Genomic DNA, 20,938 nt, shown 5'->3' on the forward strand with positions numbered 1-20,938 from the left:
AAACGAGGCGGCATTCGGGTCAGAATGAGGACGCAACCTTACCGTCCACCTCTGCCAAGCATCCTTCTTGCCAACGTCCAGTCCCTGGAGAACAAGATGGATGAACTTCGAGCGAGGATTAAATTCCAGCGAGACATGAGGAACTGTTGCGTCCTCTGTCTGACGGAGACATGGTTGAACCCACTGGTGCCAGATGAAGCCATACGTCCACCGTCGTTCCTATCCCGAAGATCACTCTCCTGCCTGCCTGTATGACGGCCCTCACCTCGGTGGTCATGAAGGCGTTTCGAGAGGCTGATTAAGGATTATATCTGCGCCTCCCTCCCCTGCACCTTTGACCCGTTGCAGTTCGCGTACCGGCAGAACAGATTCTCGGATGACGCGGTCTCCCAGGTACTGCACACCACGCTCACGCATCTGGATGGCCAGAAGGGGGCCTATGTGAGAATGCAGTTAATTGATTACAGTTCAGCTTTCAACACCATAGTCCCCACCAGACTGGCTGTCAAGCTGAAGGAGCTCGGACTGAATTCTCCGCTGTGTGCCTGGATCCTGGACTTCCTCACAGCCCGCCCCCAGGTGGTCAGGGTGGGGAAGCACATGTCAAGCTCCCTCACCCTGAATACAGGATCCCCCCCCAGGGTTGCGTCCTCAGCCCCCTACTGTACTCCCTGTACACACATTACTGTGTGGCCAGGTCCAGCTCCAACACCATCATAAAGTTTGCTGACGACACCGTTGTCGTGGGCCTGATCAGCGACTGCGACGAGAAGGCCTACCGCGAGGAGGTGGCTGACCTGTCACTCTGGTGCCAGGACAACAGCCTTCACCTGAACGTCAGCAAAACTAAGGAGCTGATTGTGGACTTAAGGCGAGGATCACAATCGAGGACGCACGCGCCCTTGATGATTAATGGGACTTCTGTCGACAGGGTGAGCAGCTTCAAATACCTGGGAGTCCACATCACAGAGGACTTAACATGGACTGTACATATAGACACTCTGGTGAGAAAGGCGAGGCAGCGTCTTTACCACCTCAGGCAGCTGAGGAAATTCCGGGTCTCGGTGAGGATCCTCAAATCCTTCTACTCTGGAGCAGTGGAGAGCATCCTGACAGGCAACATTACTGCCTGGTTTGGAAGCTGTACTGCTCAGGACAGGCGGGCCCTGCAGAGGGAGGTGCGTTCAGCTGAATGTACCACTGGAACTACCCTCCCCCCCTTGCAGGAGTTATACACCAGGAGGTGTAGTAGCAGAGCCCGCAGGATCATGAAGGATCCTCATCACCGCAACAACGGACTGTTCCAGCTGCTGCGATCAGGCAAGCGCCTCCGCAGTCACACAACGAGAACAGAGAGACTGAGACAGAGTTTTTTCCCGCAAGCCATTAGAACTGTCAATGCTGACCTCACCAGGGGTCCCCAATGAGCCACAAACATAGGCTCCACTGCCTTACTGTACTATATGTAGCATACTGTACCGCATTCTGTGTCACTGTTCAGGGTTGTTCGTGATGCCCTAATGCTGCGTACTGTTGTATACTGTGCTGTATTATCCCAAACACTACCTCACTTTATTCACATGCCACTTTAATGCACATATCTGTACATACATAATTGCCTATTCCATATACATAAGCATATTCCCTCTATCTATTTCATTTTATTTTATTGTATTTTATTTTATTCTATATATTTTTATTCTATAAGTACGGGTGCGTTGCATTACATTTCACTGCATATATGTATGAAAGTATGTATATGTATGTGACGAATAAACCTCTTGAATCTTGAATCTTAAATTTAATGTACAAGGAACTTTGAATGCTGGACATGTTATGGCCTAACTCATTTGTAGAGGAATTCTCTTTGATCTGATCTTTTTGTCAGTCCTCCAAGTCTTCTCAAACAGATGCAGTCACATCTACACTGGTCAAAAGTCAAAACTGAAGTCAGTGGATTCCTGCTTAAAACTGCAGAAATAAAACACTAAAAAGATTGGTTAATTGGTTAATTCATCAATATATAATTACAACATTAATCGAATCGCAAGATATTTTCAAGTTTAAACTTTAAATTTTTGAATCTCCAAATTAAAAAAAAAAAAAACATCTAAATGGCCAACGTATTTCACATTTATTTAAGTGTTTCAATTTTTAGTAAGCGAACGTACACAATCCATTACCTCTCCTGTATACAAAACAATTATTCCTCTTTGTTAAACTACTTGTTAAATTGTATACTGTATATCAACATCTACCTTATTCAATGTCAATTCGAGATTGCTTCCAGAGTAAGACAAAAATAAAAATTAATAGTATTAATAATGTTGTTCGATCAACTTAAACAATCACCAGCCCTACTGAGAAAAACAAAAAGTAACCGGTAAGTATTTGAAATGTACAAACACAGTTGTATATCACACCAAAACTAACAATTCACTCATGCAATATCATGATTTAATGTATAGTGTGTAATCTATACTATTTAGTTATTTGTCATATCCTTTTATTTAGTATTACCAATTTACTAATGCTTTGTGCCATTCAATTTGTGACTGCTGTAACACTACAGACTATCCCTCTGTGGGAAAGATAAAGGATTATCTTTTCTCAACCAGCAGCAACACAAGAACACAAAAGGGAAAAATAAAGTACATTTAAAAAAGAATAACTCTTTATAAACCAAAAACTAATTCATTTCTGCTGCTACTAGGCATCATTTCTGCTCTCCGCGATGTCTTAAAACATATTTTGGAAGCAATTTTCTTTTTAATTTATATTGATCAATTTAGTTTTACCAATTTTGGAATGTTTTTCTATAAAATCTATTAACAAAGTACCAACTATAGTCCTTAAAAAAAAACAAAAAAAACTCACCATACTTCTAACCTTACCAAAGTCACATTTAATGAACCAAAAACACTTTCCAGCAACTTAAAACCCTGCTTCAACTCACCACAACGCTACTATCACAATCATCTCTCTCAACACAATCCAACAGTTCAAACCGTGCAATATCTATTCATACTACCACAGCATAGATCTCTGTTGTACAACATTTGACTATTAGTTAAATTATTCAGTTCTGCAGCTTCCTCTGCTGAACGAATATCCTACTAAAATTACTTTTACACGCACTCTTCTCCAAGTTTCATCCTAAACAAAGAATCCCAAATGCATCATAGGTAAACTTTCCCACCTTCAATGTCAAGATTTAAAAAAAAAAATGTCCTAATTAATTTAAAACCTTACGGTATCCTTTCTAGCAATCCTGCCAGATATTTCAGATTATAATGCTACTTCTACACCAAGGACTCCTGTGTGAAACTAGTTTAACATGTTATGTACAGCACACATATCTTGCGTTTATACATTCGCCTGTTTCATGGAGATTTTATCAGCCAGGAGGCTCAACAAAACCCAAGAAACTGATAGAATCTCTCCAAACTCATCTCATCCATACGTGTTCCAGAGTGATCAATCGGCCAGACACCAATTTGATCACACAGGGTTCATGTGAGAGTGTATTATACTTCAAATAGAGTCACACAGTGGGCCCTTGAACTCCGTTCTCCTCCTATCTATTTAAAATGTACTGAAACTAGTTAGAAAGTAAGTTGCATAGCTGGATTATCAATACCTCCAAAATGAAATCTAAACAAAATAGTAAACAATAAACAAAACAATTAAAATTATAATAATAACAATTATTATTATTGATTTTTATTCCCTTTTTCTTTATAATCAATTTTACTCTAGTTATTAATTAAATTTATTGTATTTCTACAACACCAGAAGTTTCTCAACGCATCTGCTAGGAGGAATCAACAATACTCTATAATATTATGTATTCAATATTGTTGCGTTATTATTGAATAAAAAAAATATATAAAAAAAAAATAAAGATAAACAAACAAAAACCCACGATCCTCTTGATCGATACAATATTGCACACTTTTTCGGTCCTCCAGACCAATTATCCGCTAGCCCGTCCTTGTTGCGCCACACGCAAACAGGCCATACGTCTATGTGAGGGGGGGTTTTCTGAGATAACAAAGAAGTTTTACTCAGAGCCATTTCTTCCACAATAGCTTTTCCTTCGATCTTCTCTGATCAGTACAATATCTCAGTTAGTCTTCACCTTGATTTTTTCAAGATCTCGTGTTGCTCTGTGCTGGATCTGCCAGTCATGTTCAGACGACTCCTTCTCGGATGTCTTTACGGTCGGTTCCTGCCTGCCGTTGTGCACACAACCTGGGCATAAAGAGTTCCAACAGAAGCAAGCAGAGATCCTGCCGACAACGCCAAAACTGTGGAAGAAATTCTTCCGCAATGATCGGTGAGGTTAATCTTGAAAACAAAACTGAGAATATTCAAGATTATTTATTCTGCAGAATAAAGAGAAAGATCCAGTACTGCTACAAAGCAGCGCTCGGATCAATGTGATATCACAAGAAAAGACAGGAGGCTTTATACAGAAAAACAGGGTGTGGCTTGGGTCAGAGGTCCCCAACAAGTCTACGCCCCCTGTTGAGTTTCTTCATCTCCATAGAAGGTAAACAGGGCCAAGTGTGATCTGATTCTTTCATGTTAAAATAGACATTGTAGGGAGCAAAACATTTCCCTTTACATGAACTCTGGGGAGTTCCTTGGGAGACAGAGACAAAAGTTTTAAAACCCCCTTCTGGAGGTAGAGGCCTTTGTCCTCATTCAAAATAGTTGATTGTAATCATTTTTCTCTCACAATACTTTCATACATATAAACAGTGAAATGTCAATGCAACGCACCCGGTGATTACACACAATATGTCCTAGACTGAACACAGTAGCTACCTAAGAAATTCTACTTGACCAACTAACTGATTCCTAAAACGTAATGCAGTAAGTTGAATGCTATAGAATAAAATAAAAATATATAAAATAAAATAAGAACTCAAGGGTAATGCAGGTGGGGGTACAGAATAGATAAAGGGAATAGGCTTATGTATATGGGATAGACATGTATATGGGATAGGCTATTTATGTATATACAGATATGTGCATTAAAGTGGCATGTGAATAAAGTGAGGTTGTGTTTGTGAGCACATTATACAACAATACGGCGCAGCAATACAGTAACACTGAACAACCCAGAACAGTGACACAGTATGCCGTACAGGATGCTACATACAGTACAGTAATAGTAGTGGAGACTATGTGTGTGGCTCAGTGAGGACCCCTGGTGAGGTCAGCATTGACAGTTCTTATGGCTTCCGGGAAAATTCTCCATCTCAGTCTCTCTATTCTCGCTGTGTGACTGCGGAGGCGCTTGCCTGACCGCAGAAGCTGGAACAGTCCATTGTTGGAGTGGTGAGGATCCTTTATGATCCTGCGGGTTCTGCTACTACACCTCCTGATGTATACTGTAAGTCCTGCAGGGAGGGGAGTGTGGTTCCAGTGGTACGTTCAGCTGAACGCAACACCCTCTGCAGGGCCCGCCTCTTATTTTTATTGCTGCACCACAGCGTTACCAGTGTTACGCCCAAATGGGTAACCTGTCAAATTATTTCACGTTGGAGATGACTGCATTTGCAGTTTGAAGAAATTTTCTGCAATCATCGTAGGACCAAATCAGTTCACCCAGAGCCACTCTGTGATCGTGAAATCACGGATCCCGGAGCACGCAGCATCAGAGCCTGACCAAGCCGGAGAATCGTTCCAATCCGCCTGGGAATTTTGGACTTCTCTGGTACCGTCCAAACCGCCAAACCCTGACGGCCACAAGGCGTGGCTGGAAGTCATCGGTGGATAAAATGAGCTGCAGCGATTGCCCACGACATCACAGAACCCGCTCTCCACAAGCTCTGGAGAACCTACCGAAAATCCCCACCACGACTTGACAATCTGTGAGGCGATAGGCTTCCAAATCTGCTTTTTGATACGGGTTGATGTCGAATTTAATTAATTTCCCCCTTGACAGAAGTTAACTGCCCCTAGTGTGTACCTTGTTTTATTATTTTGATGAGAGACTCACATAACTTCTTGACTCACTTTTGTCTCTTGAGTTCACTTATTAATTTGATTATTTTCTTTATCATTTATGTTCTTTACAATTTATTTTCTTCATTTATTTTACTATTTTATTTTTTCATATGTTTTACTATTTTTTTCATTATCCAATTAGTTGGCATGATAAAATAAATCCCATTTATTGGAAAGAAGTTTGTCTGTTTGTGTTCCTTAAGAGGTGAAGACAGATATCTTGATGGACGAGTACAATTAAAATTTCTAATGTGGTTATAACGCTACAGTGGCAACATTGATGTTTCACTGCAAGGGGCTGAAGCAGTCAATGCGTCGTCTATGTATACATGTCTATGATTGTGCAATCAAAGAAATTAGTGACAATTTAACTTTATCTCTTCAGTGAACATGCTCTTATTCCCAAAGTGGTGTTAATCATTTCTACCGAGCGCTCTGAGTCAAACGTAAAGCAATCCAGTTGTCTTTGCAACAGCAGCGCACACAATAATTCCACTTGGAAATGCTAGGGGGGAGGGTTGAAAAATTGTCTGTTGCTCCTTTTTAGTACAGTGGGCAGTTGCAGCCAAACAGTGTTTCTCAGTAGTAAAGCATTCAGTGAGGATGGGTTGTGAACAGTTCTAAATGATGGGAAACAGCACTTTAATAAGGCCAGAGTTGAAATAAGCTTCTCCTGTGTTAAATGTTCTATATGCACTTCTTTGTCTTGTAGAACCCACGCAAGGCCAGAGTGACGAGAAGATTCATTGTTGTGGAGGGACTGTACATCAACACCGCTGATGTTTGCCCTCTGCCGGAGTTGGTAAGAAACAAGTTGTCCTTTTTAAAGGGGCATTTTGCAAAATTATCTGCTTGCATTTACCGATGAAATTCACTAAGATTTCCAAACACAATGAAGTATAAAGATGTATAAACATGATGACTATGTTGTTGGCCTTTTCCAATTGTGTTATTCCATAATTGCGTTACCCTGTAGCCAGTTCCAGAACCACTGGTGGGCCTGAAACAGTTGATATAACTGATATATAGATATTTGATTGATGTATTTAAAAGGAATGAATGAAGAAGAAGAAGAATCTTTAATTGTCACGCAACACACCACACTACCACACATGCATACACACAGACATGCTTTGGATGGTGGCCGGTGAAATGAGGCCTCTGTATTTGACCCATCCTTGCTTGTCCTTCCTCCGGGGGCCAGCCAGGAGCAGTGGGCAGCATTCGTCAACGCGCCCGGGGATTAGTTGAATATGTTTGAAATTTGGAGCTCCCTCCGTGTTCGATGATACTCAAATTCACATGACACAGTAATGTGAATATGCAATGCGGAATATCCTCACTTTGACCAGTAATGCACCATCAGTTTGAAAGTGCAGTACGAAAGATTCTTATTTAGTCTCAATCTGTTGCTTATAGGCCTAAATGTGATGCATAAAATTAGAGGTCCTAGTTCCAAAATAATAATGGACTAATAATAAAAGGAATGAATGGACTAATAATGAAAGGACATACATTTTGGGACCCAAAACCATGGGTGAAAGAATGTTGAGATCCCCTATACTGCTAGTATAGGAGTGTTCTGTTCTACTACTACTCTACCTTTGGGCTGCAGGAAACGAAATTCTAATATCATTTTAATATTAAAAAAAAGTTAACTCTTCCAATGCGAAAATTGCCATTAGATTTTTTTTGTTGTTATTTTTTTCTAAATAAATCATTGATTATAATTTTTTTGGCTAACGTTAGCGAATCAATTCACATGTGATGCAATAAAGTTCAATATAAGTTCATAAAAATTTGTTCCATAGTGAACGCACATTAACGGGAAATATTACCCCAACGATGTGCTAAGTCTGCGTTGGCTGAGACGCACGAGTGCACCGCGCATTTCCCTCTCCTCCTGGTGTTTGACTGTGTGTAAGGGAGAGTACACCTTGGACCAGAATGTCCAGTAATTCCACAGATGTGGCGAGGAAAGTGGGAAATAAACTCGACCATCACCGATGGAATGTGCTCTAGTACAGAGGTTTCCAACCATCGGCATTTGCCACCGGGCCATGAGAACGCGGGCAGGATTTTTTTTCAGGAGGCAACTGTGATCTGAAGCAGAAAACGTAGTAAATTTAATACATCTAGAGTTTTTATTAGCTTTTTTTTGGAGAAAAGATCACTCTGATCACAGCTACATGCCACTACAACGCATGCACACACACACACACACACACACACACACACACACACACACACACACACATGCATCTGCTTTGGATGGTGGTCGATGGTTGTTCGGAGACAGCAGAATGGCCGGGATGCACAGTGGACCAGAGATCACTCTCTCCATTACGCAATCCACTGTCCTGATCAAAGGCCCTTTGTTGGGTTTAAAATGTTAGTCTTATACAATTACAAACTAACAAAAACAAAAGACAGGAAAACTGACACAGGAACCACACCGAAGGCGCAGTGCACTTGGCATGCGGTGCAGTGCTGGAGGAGAAAAAAACAAAACAAACACACTGTCTCTGATTCAGCCTTGTTTACCGGTTTTTATTTGAGTACCGGTTTATAGTTGAGGAAGTGCTGTATATATAAAACATACTCCAAATTTTGCCACTCCGGAAGAAACAGGCTTGTTAAACCAGGAAAAGGTGGAGATTGAAAGACACAGAAAGGGAGGTTGAAGTCCATCCCGTGCCATGACGCAACTGCATTTGGACTAATCACGACAAGGAGAGGTCTCAGAGCGAGAAAAGACCTAGTTTGGCTCAGGGGCTTGCGCCAACAACACCGCAACAACCCAGATCACCGCTTCTATTTGTATCTTGTTGTGAAGACGTGTTTTTGGTCCAAAACTTTGACTTATTTTTAAGTGTACCTCCATCTTAAGAGCCACTTATCAACAGTGTTGGATAAATAGTAGCAAGAAGTTAAAAATGACTTAAATGAACTTTACAAAAATTAAGAAAAGTAAGCAGAGAACATAGAGAAAAGGAGAAACGCCCATAGAGCTGTCTAAGGGGTTGTGTAATGTGAAAATTGATAATTTTGCTTTAAAATGTCCAAATTGTGTTGTGACACCAGGTGAAACTGAAATACAAATATAAAGTACGTCTCTTCCTGGAGGAGAGCATGTCTTTCGGTGTCTTGGGGGAACACGGCCGAGGGGTCACTGAGCACTTCGGGGTCAATGTGAGTATATTTTGTATTAATTTCCAGCGCTATTCTTGGTAAATAATTTGCCTATTTTCATAGAATTTTCCTATTCTGTCTGTCTCTATATTAAATTGTTATCTAATGCCTAACAACTGATTCAAATGTCACTGTAGCGTTCAATACACATATACACAAGTTTATTTGTACAGCACAATTTATGCACAAGGGCATTTCAAAGGGCATGATCAGCATATACCCCCGCCCTCCTTGCGCACAAGCTATAAATATTTTGGTTCAAACTAATCAAATTTTTATCCAAATATCAAGCTCTGTCAAACGATGCGTTCAGTTGGAACGCCCACACACTGCAATATAAAGACATTTATTCACACTTTAGATACTGTCAAAGTCCGATTAACCCCTTGCACCTTGTTGCATCTTCCAGATTGATGACATTGATCTGATCAGCGCCAACATGGAAAATGCTGTTGCATCAATCGGAGGTTTTTGCTGCGGGCGGTCGTTTGTTATCGACCATCAGGTGTGAATGGTTTTTGAGTGTTGTGTTTTGTATATATTTACCAGTAACTGAATGCAAGTCTGTGTGTCCATGACTTGTCATTAGTGTCAGATAGTTGTAATAGATGATTATTAAAGGATAGGTATTCGCTATTTTTTACATTGAGAAACAGCAGCAGAGTGGTAAGTTATAGCATATGTATGGGAGCCAACATTTTAATCCTGGATTGGAAAATAGCCAGCCTTAAGAACTTGTGCAGAACTCACGCATCTAAGATGTGATCTTATAGTCTTACTTAGCTGTTGTGTTTGTGTTTAACAGCGGTTATCGGGCCAGGGCTACTGTTTTTCGGCATCCCTACCCCCAATGCTGGCTGCCGCCGCCATTGAGGCACTGTACATCATGGAGGAGGATCCAGGTATGGGGTGAAAAAAAGCTTGCAATTTGTAGAGTAAAAATATTTGGGGTTCAGTAAATTAACATAAGTAAACCCTCAAATATGTTTGTTAGTTGGCAAGTTCTTCGAATAAAAATCTAATAAATCGAAAAAAAAATCCCATCACACATACATGAAGCTTGTATGTTTATGTGTACATGTACGTTTGTATATCACTTTAATTGTGTTAATACTCCCAGTCAGTGTAACGGGGACTGTTTTCCAGAATATTTTTCTGTAATTTATCCAATATATCGTTTTTCCAAAACAATTGTTACATTACAAGCACAACCCCTAAATAGGGGAAATACCGCTTTGGTCTCTTTAAAGGTGGATTTTGTAGATCTGTTGAGTCCCTTCGTCTAACCGAAAGTAATTTTAAATTTTAACTTTTTAATCCTGTATCCTGAGAATGTCTTAATATAATAACCTTGATAATAGGGCTGGGCTATGGTAGGGCTGAGGAAATCCCATTTTGAGGGATTTTACATCGTAACCATGAATTTCTCGGTGTGCGTAACCTTTATATGAGCAGTTCGATGTATGATATTTCTCTTGTTTTAGGAACACATTTCCATCAATTGTTCTTTTCAAATCCACTGAACCAATCAAGCCAACTAACAGCAATTTGATCGATAGAAGAGAATCGCTTTCCATTCAATGTCAAGGCATTGAATGAATAGTGGATTGTTTTTGTCTAAGTTTACTTTTGTTAGTAAATTAGTTTTAGTTTTTGTTTTGTTCAAATAAAGTCACTATATTTGCTTTCAAAAATGTGATGCCTAAAGACTGATTGAATGACCAAAATCGAAAGCTGGTTGAAACGACAAAGGTTATCAATAATAGGAGTATTGTTTGCATACAGGTACTCCTCACTTCACGACCTACCTGTTTAGTGACCGTTCAGACTTACAACCAGTTCTCTGACCAGTCTGTACTGCTGTACCGCGTTGCGCGCTGCCTGCGCAGCGTCTCAGCGTCAAGCATCTCATCCCACATCACTACCATCAGTTTCAGTCTCATTCCCGCAGTCAGTCAGTATTCACTATATTTGCTTTCTCATATATTAGCTTTCAATCACCGTGTCCCCTTACCGTGAAATTACACTGGTCCTCATTTATCGACCAATTTGCTTAACGACCTGGTTGTAGGAACTGAACTCGGTCATTAAGTGAGGGGTACCTGTACTTCAATGATGTGGTGTCTATAGTTAACTGGCTAGCTTTATTTACAGTGTCAGACACCAACACACACAAAATTTGGACAAAAACGATAGTTTCCTGTCACCAATACCCTTGTTTTGACCAGCTGTTGCATTGCCAGATGGCAATGGGTATTAACACTTGCATGTTCAGAAATCTATTAAACACCATGGTCTGTGTGTAATACCCTCATATTCCTTTCAACCTCTTTCATATTTTGGTCATGAGTATGGTTTTCTGACGAAGTTGTCAAAGAAGATTTCCATTGCTTCCTTCACTTTGAAGCTGGATATCCTCAAACCTTTGCATTATTTTTATTTTTATTTTTTTCAGATATTTTTACCATCCTGCGGGAGAAGTGTGAGCATTTTTACAAGGAGTTGAAGGGGTAAGTTTTGTTCGTGCTCTGAACTGCCTTTCTCGGATGTGTCTGATAAAGCCCCAGGGCTGTACATATTTTACCCTTAATGGGATTTCATGATTTGATTTGCTCAAATGAATCAAATTTGTTTCTTTTGCTTGCCTTGGGATGAATTGCTTCAAGGCAATAACGCTCCCTTTGCTCAACTTTCCCTCCGTATTGTAGAACATATACCATTATAAGATATACTACCACAAATTTTTACCAGTAGCTTCTGTTGTCACTTACAAAGATTTTAATTTTTTCACACAGCTTTTTTCTGTCAACTTCCATTCCTTTCAGGAATAAAGTCTCAAAAGCATACCTAGTTGCCAGTTGTGTTGTTTGAGCTTTGTTTAGTTTAAACAGGTATTGTTAAATTAGCACTTGGCTGTATGTAGCACTGTAGATATTTACAAATACTGTAGCTTGGACCAGAATCTAGGTTCAGAGGAGCGGTTTATAACTAGAGCTCAGGAATAACAGACCAGGGGATAGATTTGACCTGCCAGCTTATTTATGTAAAACAATGTTAACAGTACACCCACTGATGCACAAAACTTGGACACATCCTCAGTGTTGTTTCCTGGATTCACTGGGTGTTTCGGGTCTTACAACAGACACCCTCCTCCAGGCGACCCGACCGGGGTGATCAAATCCCGGCCTGTGTACAAGTGGCATGCTACACCCACTGCACCCACTGCTCTCCCCTTTCCAACCAGAGCCATCTGGAGGCTTTTTCTGCTACCTCCACGTTGTTGCCTATGGCCTTTCTCTGGTTGGCACCTGTTATGCCTAGTGTGCCGTAGGCTTTGCTTAGGGAGTGGCTCGCGAATCCCCGACTGCCCACCTCCACTGGCATGCACCTGGTCTTCCAGCCGTTCCTCCGACAGTCCTCCATCAGCTCCTGGTACTTCTCCCTCTTTCTTTCTTGAGCCTCCTCCATCCTCTCCTCCCAGGGAACCGTCAGCTCCAGCAAGAAAAGTTGTTTTGTGGCCTCTGAGACCAAGATGATGTCAGGTCTCAATCTGGACTGGGTGATGTGCGGTGGAATTTTCAGCTGCCTCTCCAGGTCAACTGTCATCACCCAGTCTCGGGCCGTGGAGAGCAAACCAGCAGAGCAGTTCTTTGGTGTCTTTTCAGGCCTTTGTCCTTCCTTGACAAAGTGGATGGCCTTGGCTCTGGCTTGGGTGTATCGGCTGCCCTTGATCCCCTTGCTGATTTCTTCAGCGATGGATTTGAGGACCTGGTCGTCCGTCGATACCGACCCTCACCTAGCCCCTTGGAGCAGCTGCTCAGGATGTGTTCCAGTGTCCCTGTTTTGGAACACAGGGTACATACAGCTGTTTCTATTTTGCCCCATATGCACAGGTTGGATGGGCTTGGGAGGACATCATAGACCCCCTGGATCAAGAACTTGATCCTCTGGGGGTTCCACTGCCAGATATCCTTCCAGGTGACACTCCGCTCCATTGCCTGCTCCCACTTTATCCAGGCGCCTTGCTGCCGCATGGCCACTGCCCTGCTGGTTCGCTATTCCCCGACTGAAGTTCGCACCTCCTCCTGCACCAACCTCTGCCTCTCCCTTCCCTTCCGCTGGCACAGTCATATCGGGTTGCTGTAAGGCTCCCAAGTCCAGCTCTGCCTTGCGCCACTGTTCCTAGGATAGCCTCGTGCTTCAGTCGTGTTTCTGCTTGCTGTACTGCATCGGCTGCCCTCCACTTCCTCCCTGTCCTCACAACAATCCCTGCTCCAGACACTTTGGCATCTCTGGATCCAGAGTACTGCAGGTGTTCACGTGCCCGTGCCACAATGAACTCCTCCCTGACTGAGCTGAAGGGGAGCCTGAGCTTATTGGTGTTCCCATACAGTTCTGATGGGAGGTTGCCTTACTCCAGACTTGCTGAGTGGCCTCTGCATTCTGGTTCCGCTGCCTTGACCAGCATGTTCATTGCCAGTGCGAAGAGGGTCACTGAGATTGTTCATCCAGTGATTATGCCCATTTCCAGCTGGTGCTAGTCAGATGTCGTGTGGCCAGAGGAGACTGTCAAACTGAACCTGCTGTAGTAGTCCAGGATGAGGTGTTTCACCTTCTGGGGAACATGGTGTTTCTCCAGTGCGACCTCCAGATCTAGCCTTAGCACAGCCAGGTTCCCTCCCGCATTCTCTTGCCTCCCTGATGAGCTGGGTTACCACGCCTGTGTGTTCCAGGCAGCCAGGAACTCCTGGTATTCCTCCCTTCTGCACTGACGTGTCGATGTACCTGTTGCTCAACAGGAAGTTAGAGATGTCTTGGCTACGATGCTGAAGAAGATTTTGCTCTCCACACTGAGCAAGGAGATGACACGAAACTGGTCGATGGTGTCAGACTTCTCATCTTTCGGTATGTACACTCCCTCAGCATACCTCCATGACTGGGCAATCTTCCCTGTCCTCCAGATCACCTTCAGGGCCCTCCAGAGCCGATGCAGTAGCTTCGGGCAGTTCTTATACACCTTATACGGCACTCCGCTTGGGCCTGGTGCTGAGCTTGATCTTGCTCTCCGCACCACTTCCTCCACTTCACTTAGGCAGGGCTCCTTCAGGTTGAAGTCCACTGAAGGCTCTGGTGGTGTTGTCAGTGCTTCGCATGGACCTAGCGGTTGTTCTCTGATCGGGTCACTGTACGTGGCCTTGAGGTGGTTGTTAATGATATCCTTGGAGCAGGTGAGGCGGCCAGTCCTCTTTTGACCAAGAAACTGCTTGGTCAACTTGAAGGGATTGGCGAGGAAAGCAGCCCGCTTCCCGGCTCTCTCTTTCCGCCTCTTCCTATGGAACTCTGCCCTCCGCAGGGTCAAGAGTTGCTTCCTTAGAACTGCTCTCAGGTCCGCTAGGCCAGCTCTCTCAACGTCCCCTGCTGTCTTGTACTGCCTCTTTAGCAGCTTGAGCTCTTCCCTGAGGCTCTGGATTTTCCTCGCTCTGTGGTTCATAGGCCGATGGCATGGGCTTGGGTGCCTCGGTTCCAAATCGCTCAGCCACGATGTTCACTATGAGGGTGGTCATCATTTTCAGCCGACGGTCCACATCCCCCTTGGCTTTCGCTTCCAGGACCCGATCAACATCCTCATCAAACTGCTGCCACTCAGTTCTCTTCCAGGATTGGGGCCACTGGATCCTTGGTCTGGCCGAAGGTGCGCAGCCAGTTGTTATAGCTTGCTGGCTTTGGAGGCCCAGACCTGAGATAAATAAGTATTCCTCCCTATTTTACCTCACTTTGGTTTGATTTAAACCTATTTAAGCTTAAGAGATAATTTAAACTTAGGTTCCTTTAAATTGTTAGTTAGTTTTCTCATTTCTCTTTGGGCTTACTCAGTAATAAGTTCTAGTTTTATCTTTTAAGAGGTTCGTTTTTATCTTCTTGTTAATTTACTTAATACACAAGTTTAGAATTTACAGTAACACAACCCTTTTTGTATTACCACTTCAGCACATCTACAGAAGCAGACACCATTCCAAAGTGATTTCTCCTATGGGTGGCTCGCCATCTTCTTTTCCCAGCTTCGGTGTGCAAACACCAAGCAATACTCACTACTAAAACCTGGTCAAATCCGTGTTCAAAACTCAACAAAAACAGAATCCAGAAAAGTCGACAGAAATTGAACACACAATCCTCCAAAAACAGGAAAAAATTAGATTTATATTACTCAAGCTTCTTTTCTCTTATTAACGGTACCTGTTATAGGAACAGTTCACAAAGTGTCATAGCAAAATAAACAGTATAAACTAATACTATTACTTAGCTTTGATTTACTTAATAACTAACGTTATGTAATATAACTAGTTAATGACACGTTACCATAAATTAAATCTTGCTAACACCCACTTGAAATTTTTAAATTGCGCTTTACTTTGAGAAATGTTTAAAAAACATGTTGGATGATGTTATACTAGATCGACTTTACTACACTATACTAGAAAGAGGAAGTTGCACAGCTTCCCAAGACTGAAGGATACCTACTATACCCAACATTGCACTTTGAATGTACTGCTGAAAATTAATTGAAATAAAATGTGATATAACTTTTATGTCATGCCATAAAAAATACACTAAGACACATTTGACTATAATGTGTTTGTCTTGGAAATTGATATTGAATTTTTTTAAGTCTTAAACATTTGGCTCATTGGACTGCATTTAACAAGCTGCAGTAGTTTGAAGCATCCAGTGAGGTGCTAACAGTTATTAAAATGTTGATTCCCAATCATTTATAAGGCCTGGCTTGAAAAATGGAAAACGTGTCCTTTTACTGATCCCCTATAGACTCATTGAATTAAATTAATGCCTTTTTATATATTTTTTGATTTAATCTTATTTGTAATCTGATTGTTTATCTTTTTGCAGTACTGCAGGCCTGAAAGTAGTAGGTGTTCCATTTTGCCCAGCATTCCATTTACAATTACAGCGAAGCTCTTCTTCCAGAGATGCTGATCTGAAGGTGCTGCGGGCCATTGTCGATTACGTAAGTTATTTTGTCTTGCCCATATCTTCAAAGCCCTTAAAGGAAATGCAGAGTATTTTCATTATATTTACTGTTGGTGAGATGAGTGATTTATGTATTATTTGTTCTTTGTATGTTCTTTCAATGTGTTAGATCAGTTGAATGTGAAAACGTGTGAAATGTGGACATTCCAATTGTGGATGTTATATCACAAAGTAAATTAAGTGGGGCAATAAAGCAACCAAGGCAGGTAGCAAGCTCTACACAAGGGAAATTACACTGCGAGAGTGTGGTTGTGGGTGTGTGGTTTTAAATGTTTTCGATTAAAAAGACAGGAGAGTAAATAACAGTTCACAATTATACATACTTGGCGTACCACTACTTATGCTAGTACCTAAGCCAGCAAAGATAAATAGTTAAGATAACCCAGAATGCTAATAAATTGCTAACTTTGCATTCTTGGCAAGGTTATACATATTACCGTCATCATAACAAATGAGAAATAAAGCTGCAGGCAGCAATACGCATGGTCCAGGGTAGTCTGCACTTTGTTAGAGTTCAATGGATGAGTTTGCTTTGGCCCTCTGTTACAGTGTATATTGTGACTGCAGAAGTTAATTTGTTCCGGCCTGGTTACAGTGTTATTCTATGATCGGGGGTGTTTGCAGCTGTGGGTGGCTTTTCTACACCGCAACTAACGGCGGTTATCATTCTGAAGTAGGGCTGCATAATTATGGCTAAAATGATAATCAGGATTATTTTAGACAATATCGTGAGCACAATTATCACGACTATTAATACATTTTTGGGAACAGAATTATTTTATAGCACTTTGTAAATCAACAGAAAACTGCCTTTACAAAAAACAAAAAAACTAAAATAATGTATTTTATAAACCTATAAATAAATAAACTAAGGTAAGTGGTTTAACTGACTTCAGCTGTGGAGGATATCTAATGAAATAAATTGTGTAGTGGGCTACACATTTTTGTAGGAATTGTAACAAATGTTTGAGGCATCTGGAAGGGAACCCAAAAATGCAAAAAGAATGAAAATATTTCATAACACATACACATTAAATACATGTTCCTTATATGATATAATTTCTTACGGTTATTGTTACCAGTAGTTATAATTCAGGAAGTTTTTGTTTAATCCAATTGTCTTTTGGTAATGCTTTTGTTTTTTATCTTATATTCCTTTCGTTAAAGTTCAATGGCGACTATATCTGTGTGTCACTAGTCTGCAGTGCTATCATGTGATCTGTATACTGTATACTTGCGCATGCATGCTGTGCGTGGCACCATCTTGGTGAGGTTGAGATTGTTGATCACAAACTCCATCTACAATACATCCACAAAACTGCCAACCTGGATGAAACTCAAATGGCGGCATGTTGGAACTGCCCGGAATTACAAATCTTATTCAGATTGTCTGTGGTTTCATCGGCTCCATGATATCCATAAAAGTCTGATGTCAGTTACATCTGCACATGCTGCCATCTTGGTGAGGACCTGGTTGTTGACCAATCACTAGACTGCAATGCTGTCATGTGACCTGTGCGAGCAGTCATTTGCGGCGATGATTAAAAAAAATACAGTTTTCTATTCAATTATTCCACAATAATGGACCAATCGGGATCCAACTTGGACGACAGCATGTCGGGACTGCCCTGAATATACATTTTATTCATCTTGTACATGAGTGCAGCACATCCATGACATCCACAGACTACTGACGTCAGTTTTTCATTAAAAATAGCAGTAGGGCTCCCGCCACGACAGGGCAATGTTAAGAGGTTGAGCTCACAAGGAGAGCCATTATTGGGTCATGAGTTCACTTTGTGAAACCTAAATGAACCAATACCAGCAATTTCCCATGAACTGCCGGAAGTCAGTGATCTGGCCTCCTGACGAAGCCCAACTCAATATTACAGTTCGCCTTCAGTACAATTGGTCTGGGTTTTGTTGAAAATATTTTGCTCCCAATCCAGAAAAAATGATATCTATTTTTAATTGTAATTGTTTTATCTGGCAATTTTTCTAGGTTTGGCATTGAATATTCAATACTTTTAATGTAATTCAGTCTTTACAATTAAGTGTGCAATTTTGACACACAGCCCTGATAAGTGATCCATTTGATAATGGAACATTATAATTACATCACTACTTAAAAAAATTGTGTAATCAGTATACAGTACATACCAGTTGAAGCTTTTTGGCTGACATTGGTTAAATTTGAGTATTACAAATTACATCAAAGGGTTACATTGTCGCGATCACAGTTTTTCCTCTAGAAAAGTTTTATTAAAAGGTGTTGGTGAAAGACACTCTTTTTATGTAGTCCATTTCATGTGGTAATATGAGTATTCTCTTGGAGATAGAAGGGAGACCTCTTTTTAAACCACTGCTGCCTAACATACAGTCAATGTCTTCTTTTTTAGTGTTTGGAAAGAGGGGTGGCTCTGACTCTTGCACGTTACTTGGAAAAAGAAGAGCGCTTCCTTCCCCCTCCCAGGTGAGCACACTCTGATGTACTTGAATTTTTTTTTTTACTTTTACTTCTAAGCTGAGCCACCCCTTGAGCATTGAGTTTCAAATCGTTATTTATTGTAAAATTTGCAATTATTTTATTGAGACAAGAATCACTTTTTAAATGTTATCTATTTAATAACACAGACTTAATTTATAAATATTATTTGCACTTCAAACTATATAAGAAAGAAAATAAGAAGAAGAAACTATGAAGACATAAGTGAATTTGAAATAATTTTAGTTAATTATTTTTGTATATTTAATGTAAAGGAAATGAAGAAGGAATCTTCTACAGTCATAATTTGTTTCCATTCAAGAGCAAGAGAGATAAATGTGCTGCAAATGCACTTTGCTATAGCGTCCTTTCATTTGGGCTTCAGTGTCTTACATATGGTTTTGTGTTTGGAGGGAACCAAAGGATGCCCTCATCCTACAATGTTTGTTGCCATATGTTAAACATGGTGTTGACCTTTACCGTGGCTACAGACTTTGAACATCCTGATGTTGCTGCACCCATACTGGCTTTCAATAGAGGTTCAATTTTTTTTTTTCTGTTGACTACAGAGAAACGCCTTGGGCTAAGTTTATTGCACCCACAGCTGCTTGGCTAGACACAACAACTCACGGCAATGCCACACAAACAGGATGTTTGAAAATCTAGTACTAAGTTGGGACACATCTTCCAAATGATTTACAGCTTACTCAGGAGGACACGCCAAACAGTTCATTTTGTGTTTCATGGTTTAATAGAAAATTATAGCTAACACTGCGTTTCTAGAAGAAACTTCTTGAAGAATTGCCTTTTCTCTTCCCCATGTTCACAGACACTGCATGTCTCTGTACAGTGTTTAACTGCCGTAAAATAAAGCTCAAATAAGCTCTTATTCTTAACTCCTTTTTATTTCTGTCCTCAGCATCCGAGTCATTGTGTCTATTGAACAGACGGAAGAGGATATCCAGAAAGCCGCTTCTTGTATTGAAGAAGCAGCATTGGCTGTTCTGAAATAATGCTCTAGCGATTTTCACCCTCACAAGCCACTGCCGTCTGGAACTTGTGCAGAATCGAATCCAATGTCTCGGTAAGATCCAGTTGGAAAAGGAATATGCATGAAATACTAACCTTTTTTATTTTTATTTTTTTTCATTCAGACTTTGGAAAATGCACATTTTGAACATTAATAATGTTTTTATTTTATAAACTTTGCAAACAAGCTTTCGCTTAAAATGTACTGCCTTGCATTTTTCAAGTTTAAGTAATTGTTCTGGTGCATCATTGGCTACGTTATATTTGCAGCTCTTGTACAAATTAATAAAATGTATTTCCTAAATTTCTGATAATGTATAATTGAGGTCGTATTTGTGCCATGCAGCTGCCATTGTGTCTTAACCACTTGAATCACCTGCCTACCAAGTCTCCCAAGGTTTCGCCAAGGATTATGGATACCTTTAAATCAGTTGACCAAACTATCAACTGTTATAGCACCCCCTGGATTGATTTTATCCTCCTTGTATCTGAATAGTAGCCTAGACAAGGATTTGTGTTTGTTTGTTTGTTTTGTAAAAATAGACATATCTTGAAGCAATTTCATACTCATCATCTTCACCAATCTTGCCCGCTACATGTCTTTGTTTTGGACGACTTTAATTCAGTTTTTAACTGTTTGGATTTTTTGTGCGGTAGAATGGACGTTTGTCCTTTTTTAACTGCATTAGAAAGATGGTACCACATTATGTTCCTACAAACCGTTACAAGTAGGTAATTGTATTGTGGTTTTTGACAGATGAACTGGGCCAAAATGTTTTTGTTGGCTTATGTTTAAAGACAATTTTCCTCATTTGAATCCTATGTATATTTTAATTTTAATACCACAATGAATACACAAAAGTATTTTAACTTTGTATCAAGTTAGAGTCATTGAAATGGAAATTGTGGAGGAATGCAATAAATAAAAGTTTGGTTTTTTCAAGTAGTCATCATGCCTTAGTCTTGTTATTGTTTATTTTGGTCAAACTGAGGCTCAGGAGAAAGTAATTTCTTTAGATGCTAAACTAAATACATGGCAGAGTGCACTGCACTGTTGCCTCACAGTAAGAAGGTCCTGGGTTTGATTCCTGCCTGGGCCACTGTTGTACCGAGCTCCGGTGGGTTATCTCCTGATTAGGGGCCTTTCTATGTGGAGTTTGCATGTTC

At 40.8% G+C, this 20,938-nt stretch overlaps 1 protein-coding gene across 4 annotated transcripts in view; it reads left to right on the top strand.

Moving 5' to 3' along the window:
* sptlc1 (serine palmitoyltransferase, long chain base subunit 1) overlaps positions 1-20,717 on the top strand; it is a 33,397-nt gene extending 12,680 nt beyond the window's left edge. For 2 of the 4 annotated variants that reach the window (XM_080017310.1, XM_080017312.1), the window contains 8 exons: positions 6,734-6,823; positions 9,106-9,213; positions 9,623-9,718; positions 10,019-10,115; positions 11,669-11,723; positions 16,117-16,234; positions 18,657-18,730; positions 19,662-20,717. In XM_080017310.1, the coding sequence (XP_079873436.1) occupies positions 6,734-6,823; positions 9,106-9,213; positions 9,623-9,718; positions 10,019-10,115; positions 11,669-11,723; positions 16,117-16,234; positions 18,657-18,730; positions 19,662-19,755 (732 nt within the window). In that variant the 3' untranslated portion in view covers positions 19,756-20,717. Of the gene's footprint in view, positions 1-6,733; positions 6,824-9,105; positions 9,214-9,622; positions 9,719-10,018; positions 10,116-11,668; positions 11,724-16,116; positions 16,247-18,656; positions 18,731-19,661 lie in introns of all 4 variants that reach the window. The other 2 variants (XR_013844599.1, XM_080017311.1) reach the window with 2 other exon arrangements.
* Positions 20,718-20,938: the final 221 nt, after the last annotated feature.

This window comes from Zeus faber (assembly GCF_960531495.2).
Source record: "Zeus faber genome assembly, chromosome: 17".
Lineage (NCBI taxonomy): Eukaryota > Metazoa > Chordata > Actinopteri > Zeiformes > Zeidae > Zeus > Zeus faber.